General features: G+C 56.6%; 2 protein-coding genes across 2 annotated transcripts; both read right to left on the bottom strand.

Moving 5' to 3' along the window:
* Positions 1–937: 937 nt before the first annotated feature.
* Positions 938–2,338, bottom strand: CRK (protein kinase, putative; the record flags this gene model as incomplete). Its single annotated transcript, XM_010699320.1, has 1 exon — positions 938–2,338. One exon carries the CDS (start codon positions 2,336–2,338, stop codon positions 938–940), a length of 1,401 nt encoding a protein of 466 aa, XP_010697622.1.
* A 3,099-nt stretch (positions 2,339–5,437) lies between these two features.
* Positions 5,438–7,930, bottom strand: LPMP_160940 (hypothetical protein; the record flags this gene model as incomplete). Its single annotated transcript, XM_010699319.1, has 1 exon — positions 5,438–7,930. The coding sequence occupies one exon, from the start codon at positions 7,928–7,930 to the stop codon at positions 5,438–5,440; it is 2,493 nt and encodes an 830-aa protein (XP_010697621.1).
* Between the last annotated feature and the right edge of the window lie 977 nt (positions 7,931–8,907).

Raw genomic sequence — 8,907 nt, 5'->3', positions numbered from 1 at the left:
GACGACGACGAGACGACGAAGAGAGGAACGACGAGAGAGAGAGAGAGAGAGAGAAAGAAAGTTAGTAGGGGAGGGAGAGCGGGGGAGGGGGGGGGGGGGAGAAGACGTGGGCGGCTACATGGCAGCGCACAACAATGAGAAATCAGAATTGGAGGGAAAGAGAAGGAGAAGATGCGAATGGGCGCAGACCCTCTCTCCAGAACTCTCGCTTCTTTTCCCGTTTGCTTGGCTGCGCCCATTTCAGGCGCTGTTCACTTGTGTTTCTTTCCTCGCGTTACTCAGTGCCCTATGGGCGTGTACGTGGGTGTGTGTATGCCTGTACGCCCCACCCCTTACCTTCCCTCCCCGAAAAGGCAACTCTCTCTCGCCATTCAGCTCTGCCCCCCTTTCGCAGTGCCGGCGCGTCACTCGTGCTCTTCACACCCGACCTCTTTTTCGTTCTGCCCTGGGGGAAAAGAGGGAGGAGCCTCCCGCTCTCGCTATAGGGCAAAGAGACCTGACTCTGTGGAAACAACGCACTGCACTGATGCAACGACCAAGAGAGGAAGGGAACAGAGAAAGAGGTGAAGCGGAGTACACGTACGGCCCACTGGTTGGTCGCCGCCACTCCAAACCTCTGTATGTCTGTGGGCGGGTGCGCGAGAGTGGGAAAGCTGCACAAGGCAAGACAGCCACACACACGCAGAGCGAGCGGACGGGTGGGCAACGGATGGTGTGTCAAAGGGACACGCCAACTAAATAACTAAGGGGGGGGGGGGGGAAGAGCCGCTACACCCGTAACCAAAGACCAAAAAGTACAGACAACGCGTGGGCGTCCAAAGACAAGGAAAGGGGTGCCTTCATACGTCACCCGCAGCGAAACGATGGGGAGGGGGCTCCCTTTCAGGGGGTCGTCGACGCCCTCGCCACTCCTCTCTCTCCAACTATTCCACTGCCATCACAGCAAATGACAGGCCTCCATCGTCTGCAGCAAAGAAGTCATGAGAACGTCCAACGCACCGGCTGTGGGGACGGGAACCGCATGCAGGTACGCATGGCGGACCGCCGCCGCCGCCGTGATGCGGTGACTAGGCTCATACTGGAGGCACTGGCGCAGAAGCTCCACTCCCTCCGCCGTCACGCAAGAATCAAGGCCAACGGCGGACATGTACTCGTTGAACAGCGGGCGGTCGAACCACAGCTCGACAGGAAGCTGGTACGTGTTAGCTGAGCTGCGGGCGCTCTCCTCTCGCTGCTGCACGACCTTCAAATTGTGGTAAAAGCGCTTGTACGCAATCTGCGTAAGAAGGTCTGGAGCACGAGTTCCATTGTGGGACTGCGAGGAGGATGACTGCTGCTGCACGTGCACGTCGCTACCGAAACGCAAGTCGGGCCGCTCCGCTGCCGCGCGCGACGCACGCTCGACCCGCTCCACCGTGCCGGGGTAGGAGAGCATGGATGGCCATGTCCCTCGCGTCGGTGAGCCTAACAACCAGAACATGCGCAAAAGTTGATCGTCCTCGTGGCGGCCGCAAAACAGCACCTTGCTTGTTGCCATTTCAAAGAAGATGGCCCCCATGGACCAGATGTCTACTGGATAGGAATACAGGGCGGAACCCATCAGCACATCAGGACTGCGGTACCATAGCGTCACCACCTCGTGTGAGTACTTCTTCACCGGGATCTCCTCCACACGCGCCAGACCAAAGTCACCAATCTTCACAATCAGCTGGTTCGGCTTGTTCGTTGGTGCCTCCGCCGCCGCCTCCCACGGCGAGACGCCGCCAGCTCCGGTAAACAGACTTGAACGCTCACTAGGCCCTGCCGTCAGCTGGCCGTCCCCACCAACAGAAGTCGGGACTCCGCTGAAGTGCGGTGGCTGCGGGTGGTGATGATAAGATGGAGAGGCCGTCAACGCCGCAAAGTCTGGTGCGCGCACGTTGACGAAAATGTTCTGTGGCTTCATGTCACGATGCACCACGTTACGACTGTGGAGGTATTCGAGCCCAATGAAAATCTGCTTCAGGATGGGTCGCATCTCTGCCTCGGCATCCAGCAAGCGCTTCGGGCGCGACTCCATGAACCGCTTCAGGTCGCAGTCGCACAGCTCAAAGATCATTGTTATCTTCGGGGGCTCAAAGAGGACCTCAAAGAGGTCCACTACATTATCGTGCCGAAGCTCCTTCAGCAGGCAAATCTCGCGGATAGCGGCGCCAGGGACGCCTTCGTCATCGCTGGTGACTACCATACGCTTGAACGCAACCACCTTGCCTGTTTGAATTTCCGTTCCCTTGTAGACGCTGCCGTACGTGCCCTCACCGAGCTTCACCACGTGCTTGTACCGACCTGCAGTCGACATTTTTCCTCTCAGTGCCGACTAGTCTTTGGCCGTCTCTGGTGCTGCAAAATGGCTAGTGGAAACCCAGCGCCAGCAACTACGCCCGAGATGACAGCGCAGAAGGTGGTGTAAGAAAAACGTAGAGAGAGAGAGAGAGTTAAGGGATTCCGCGGTGGAGACGGAAACTCCGTTCAACCTTCGAGGGAAGTCCTCGCTCCCCTCGCCCGTCTAGAAAGGTGGCGCCTGCAAAAGTTGAGCGAAATCCCTCCTTTTATGCCTTCTGATTCCTCCCTCAATGGACGTGTCTGTGGGTAGTTGTTGTGTCTACAGGGAAATGCACTTGTGCGTTCGTTTCACTGCTTCTGGCTGCCGTCGGGGCACTCGCAGTGAGTGGCCGAGTCAAATAAGTTGTGCGTCTTTCAACGAAAGACGCAGAGCAGCCACGAAAAAATCGATAAGAAGAATCCGTATGCTGTGTCGAGAGAAGACCCAGACGCGTTTCTTTTTGGATCCTTTCACAGAACAGAGTAGCGATTCCTCAGACAGCAGCAAGAGTAATGTCTGAGATAGGAGAGAACAGAACGCAGAAGAGCGGTGCAAGATGAAAAGGAGGAGGCCAAGGAAGGCGGTGTGAAAGATGAGAGAGAAAGAAAGAGGTAAAGATCAAGTTTGGAGGTGTATGTGCAGAGGAATGGTAAGGATGCATACAAACTCATTCACCCCTACACAGACGCGGACACAACACAGCCAGAGAGCGCGTATTAGGGGATAAGTATTGCTATGGAAAGAGGGTGGTGGAGGGGGGGCAGATTGAACATAATCTCGTCGACAAACACAGAACGAAAAAAAAAACTGCGGCGGGGGATAAATACCACAAAACAGCAGAATTACCCACGGCAACACAGCAAGCGACATCAAACAATGACAGAACACAGAGATGGAGACAGAACAATGCAACAAACCAAAAAAGGAAACATAAAGAGAAGAGTAGGGGGAAGAAGAGGCGGCCAGCGCTATATAGATGAGCGTAAAGCTAGAGAGGAGAAGGGAGTGGGAAGGAGACTGAATTACACATGCATGCACACGTACAAACGCAGACACGGAGAGCTGAGGAAAAAAAAAAGATAAGGGAAAGGTACACGAACAATATTAGCTGAAGGAAGGGTAAGAAGGTGTTTGATCGAGCACCAAGCGCCTTTGCCTACGTCCTCTGCGCACACACACACACACACGCACGCCCTTTATGTATGTTGTGACTGAATGGCTGAGGCACCCCTTTCGTGCGTTTTTCGTCACTGAAAAGGGTAGGGAAGAGGGATGGTGCCCAGGTTGAGAAAGAGTGAGAGTGAGCAAGTGCAGGGAGAGCGAGGGAGATGCGCACACAAAAAAAAAGACGAAGATTCCGCAGAATCGCGCCTTGAGAATCTACAACGACACACAGCCGCCGCTCGTCAGTGCTCCAGTCAAAACGCAGTACCCTCACCCCCCTTCGGTGGACTGGGCCGAGAAATTGAGGCGAAAAGCGAGAGAGAAAGAGACCACGAACAAGTGAGAAAAAAAAAAGGAAAAGGAAATAATACAGAAACAAAAGTTTAGCAGAACCACACACGCACACACGCACACGCACGAGGAGGAGGAGGGAGGAGGAGGAAGTGTCGAAAAAACAATAGGAAGTGAAGCCGATCACTACAAAGAAGAGAACGGCACAGCCCCTGAGGAAGAAGAGAAGAAACTAAAAATAAAATAAAATAGAGAGAGAAAGAGAAAAAAACAAAGACGGACACGCACGAAAAAGTTGTGAGAGTTCCGCCTCCTCACCCCCCCCTCCTCTTATTTACTCCCCCTAATTTCCTGTCGGGCAAAACACGGCGACGAGCGCATACAAAAATACACGAAAAAAGGAGGGAGGTGGGGGGGCTGGCAAACAGGGAAGGAAGTGGGTGGAGAAAGCGAAAGAGGATCAACACCAACACAGCTTCACTTCACAAGATCGATGTGGGAAAGAGGAGAGAGACAGCGGAGAAGAGGTGAGACTATGTGAAGGGGGGGAGGGACAAGAAAGGATAACGTGAACAACTTGGGATAGCAGCACCTTCTATAACCTAGAACCAAGCGTGCAGGTTCAGTGGCCTGAGTGTTTAGTGGACTGTTTGATTGCCCCTCTAAGAGAGGAAGGGATTGACAGAGCTGTATTGGAAGAAAAGGGGGTAGGTAATACAAGATTGCTGCACGTATACGCGTGTATATGTGTGTATGTGTGGGTGTGGGTGTGGGTGTGGGTGTGTGCGATGGATACGTCACCCAAGACTACGCACTAACTGTATGAAGAGAAAGAGAGGCAGTGTGGGCACGGTGCGTTAAAAGAAATGGCGATCATGTGCTCGTGCGTGCGTGTGGATGGACGCGCACGCACGAGCAAGGGGAAACAGCGACAAGGCGGGATGATATCATGGCATGTTGATCGGAAAGGTATGTGAAAGGGTAGGATGGTGTCGAGCCTCCCAATGGCAATCTCTATCCTTTGCTCATGGCTATTGGAAGCGTTGGCCGCTTTCCCAGCCACGGTGTAGAGGAGTGGGAAGACATAGAGATGGATCTGCGGCAACCTCAGATCCATCGTCCTTTTCCATCACCTCGCGAAGCTCTACGCCTCCAAACAACGAAGGACAGCGGCGAAGGGGGAGGGGGGCCTGATGCGCAATGTTCGGTTGCAGTGTTGATGTCTATCAAGTAGTACACAAGTACACACGCACCGAAAAGACTACGGCGACAATTACACCAGAAAGAGGTGAGAACCGCAACAGGCAACGGGAATAAGGGAAAAGCTCACCGACGCACGCACATACAGTGAAGGGGGAAAGAGAGCAACACAATTCGTGCGAAAACGAAGGAGTTGAGAAAGATGGAAGACGGGCCTCTCAGCACACGCACGCCCACTGCAAAACGCACTTCTACAAGCGACCTTTGCACACCCCTTCCTCCCCCCTCGCGCCTTCCACACTTTGTTTTGTCTATTAACATTGTATGAATAGGAACGACACGAAAGGAAAAGCGGCTGAACCACTCACGTACCTTGAGCTGCTTCGACATAAACACACGCACTATGCACCTTACAAAGTATCAGCGGCGTGACTCGTAGGCACGCAACTTTGCATTTAACTGACCGATCGTTGCGTCCTTGCGGCCAATCAGCGTGTGTGCGTCTTGGGTTCGCTTGTTCGTGTCTGCCAGCTCCTCTTGCATCCGGCGCACCTCCTCCTCGTTTGATGTGAGGCGGGAACTGAGTAGACGCACTGTCCCCTGCAACTCCTGATTCAACTGATCTCTGTACTTGGCGTCTTCCAGCAGCTTCACCCGAGTCGCATCAGCCTGCTCCAACGCCATCTCCAAATCCGAGCGCGCACCGGCCGAGTTTTGGTGGATGTGTGAGAGCTCGCGTTGATACTGGGTACACGTCTCCTGCGACTTGGCCAAGTCTCTGCGCAGCCCATTGAGAAGCTCATCCATGCGGCGCATCTCTACTTCGTGCGCCTCGCGAAGATCCTCCATTTCCTCCTGCAGCCTACCCTCACGCATTGCGGCCTCGCGATGCAGCCGCCCCACCTCTTCCCGCATCTCCTGCAGCGCCGTTTCCTTCTCCACAATCGCCTCGCGCGTGCGAACGACCTCACCGCGCACCTGTTCAGCCGCAATGCGGGCAGCCGCCAGCTCCGCGTGATGTCGCTCTGCCTGCTCCTCCACCTTGCCCTCCATCTGCCTCAACTGGCACGCTTGATCCTGCTTCTGATCCTGCAGCTTCCGCTCTGTCATGTGCAACACCTTCTCGAGTTCTTCACGATAGAGCTTCTCTTCGGCGAACTGACGCTCCAACTGTCGCTTTTCTTCCTGGGCAAAGGTACCGCGCTCCCGTTCATGATTTACGACTGTGCGCAACTCCTCCACCTCAACACGAGCATCTTGCAGTCTGCGGTTTGCTTCCTCCAGGGAGCGGCGCTCCTCGTCGACCTGCTTGACCGTGCCTTGCACTCGCCCTTCCGCCTCCTTCAGTTGTCGTTCCAGCTCCTCGCAGGTCGCCTCCAGCTGTGTCTTGCTGGTGCGCAGCTGCGTGATTACTTGCGCAGCCTCCTTCTCCCGCTGCACTGCCGCGCTCTTCGCCTTGCTGAGCTCATCCGCAGCGGTTCTTTCAAGCTGGACTGTCTTCTCCTTCGCTGCCTCTAGAGCGCTGGTGCGCTTCGCCAACTCGTCACGCAGCTGCTGCGCATCGGTCGCCTGCTGCGTCACCTGATCCTGCACGTAGCCCAGATCGGTAAGTGCCGTGCGCAGCTTCGTCCTCATCGCCTCTATGGCAGCCTGGTGCGTCTGCTCTGTCAATCGCTCCCGACTGCGCTGATCTACTTGGATCGTCTCCAGCTCGTTGGAGAGGCGCTGGTTTGCCTTTTCCAGGTTGTCTACGCGCACTCGCAGAACCTCTGTATCCGCCTCACGGTCCTTGCGCGCCGCCCGCTCCTCCACCAGCTGCTGCACCGCCTCGTCGAGCTCCCTCTGAAGAGCCACTACCTTGTCGTGGTGCTGGCGCTGCAGCACTTCTCGCTGCTTGAGGCCGTCGTCCACACTCAGCTCCCTCTCTTGGCGCGCCTGCTCCAGCGCCTGCCGCAGAGTCTCGACCGACTTACTCTCCCTTCTCATGGCCTTCTCCAAGTCGTGACGCAACTCCTCCTCTTGCCTGCTATGCGTCTCCTTTACGCGACTCAGCTCCTCTCGCAAACTGTCCGTGTCGCGGCGGTACGCCTGCTTGAGCGTGTCGAGCGTGTGTTGGTATTCCTCCTCGCTGACCCGCTGCCTCTCGTCGCTTTTCTGCAGCTGATCAGTGAGAGCTTGCTGCTTGGCCGCGTGCTGAGTGACGGTCCGCTGCAGCTGCTCCTGCATCGCTGCGAGATTCTCCCTAAGGGCCTCACATTCCTGCTGCATGTTAACCTGCAGGTCCTTTGTCTTGTTGGCGGTGTCTGACCGCTCCTTGTCGAGCTGTGCCGTGACATCCTCCACTCTCTCTTGCAATCCCTCCAGCTCCTCCTCCACCGCCTGGTGCTGCTTCGCCAAGTCGTCGTACTCACCCTTCAGCTTGTCGAGAGCGCCACGCAAATGCGTGATCTCGCGTCCCTGCTCCGCGATCAGTGACTCAGTTTGCTCGCGGTAGTCTGCCATGATGTAACTCTTCTCCTCCCGCTCGCGATCCAACAGCTCCAGCAGCTCCTTCTTGCGGCGCGCCGCCTCCTCAGACGACTTGCTCTTCTCAGCCATTGCATTCTCCGAGACCATCTTGAGAACGTGCAACTGATCACGCAGTTGCCGGGTTTGTGCCTCATGCTCCTCGCGGGCGGCAGCGGCCTCATTGGCGTGACGGTCACGCAGAATACGCACATTCGCACGCTCTCGATCCAGCGCAGCTTCGAGCGCCTCAGCTCTCATTCCATGCTTCGCACACTCCTCGCGCACCTCGGCCAGCTCACGCTCCGCCGTGATGAGCATCGCACAAATTTCCGCGTGCCGGCTGGGACTGTAGCCGGCATCGCTGCCGGTTGCGGAATCGTGGCAACCGTACAACGGAGTCGCCATGTCTCCAGGTAACGCGACGTATTGCACCAAAGCACGCTGAGAAGGTGTGTAGCTGCATTTGTTCATCCCCGCTGGTGACGTTGTTGCTGCGGCACTGAGTCGCTGGTCGTAGAAACCGGGCTCAGAGGAGACAGTGCGCAACGCAGCGCCCCCTGAAGCGTAGCCCCCCGACGGCCGAGGCAAGGAGGAAGCAGTATCCTGCGCAGAACTGTCGCCTCTGGTGCGGAACCGTGACAGAGACCCAGCGGCAGGAGCGGCCTGTCTATGAATCTCAGTTTGCCGCGCCCCGTTCAATGACGAATCGTTGAAGCCGGTCGCAACGCTGTGGAGACTGTCTGCGCAAAGGAGAGAGCTCTTGGCACTCTGCACAACACCGTGGCCAACGGTAGCGACGGCTGGGGCAATCAAGTGCTCCTTTGACATGAGGTCCTCAGCTCCATCAGCGTGACTGGCGTCGCGCCACAAGGGCGATCGAGGAGCAGAATCCACAAGCTCCTCGTCCGCCAGAAGGTTGCTTCTCTCCGTGCCAGGAGCCTCCATCATCGTCTTGGGGAGTTGGCCTGTGCTGTTTGCAAGAAGCGGTGACACCTCATCGACCCCCAGAGCTGCCGCTGCGCTGCCTGCAGCGCTAAGCCGCTCCGGTGACGTGAGCTGCGCTGGATGCACATGTGCCGAGGGAGTGCGGCGCGCCTCGCTTTGTGAATTCATGCTCGTCTCGCAACCCGCAGACCTGGCTGGGTTGCTCGGCGATGGAGTCGTAACACCCTCTGAGTCGTCGCGGGCCGCAGCCGTCACAGTATTCGGGTCCGGGGTCGATGGCTCCGTCGTGGGCGCAGATACGATTGGCTGCTCTGCGCTACACTTTCCCTCTTTGGGTGCACCGTGGAAACCCACTTCATCGCGCGATGGAGATGGTGACGGTGCAGGCGGCGCCAGTTTCACCGAGGATGTCCCGCGGCGCTCCGACATTTCGAGCA

The sequence above is a fragment of the Leishmania panamensis genome (assembly GCF_000755165.1).
Source record: "Leishmania panamensis strain MHOM/PA/94/PSC-1 chromosome 16 sequence".
Taxonomy (NCBI): domain Eukaryota; phylum Euglenozoa; class Kinetoplastea; order Trypanosomatida; family Trypanosomatidae; genus Leishmania; species Leishmania panamensis.
The sequence above is the reverse complement of the archived record's forward strand: the minus strand, read 5'-3'. Positions and strand labels throughout refer to the sequence as shown.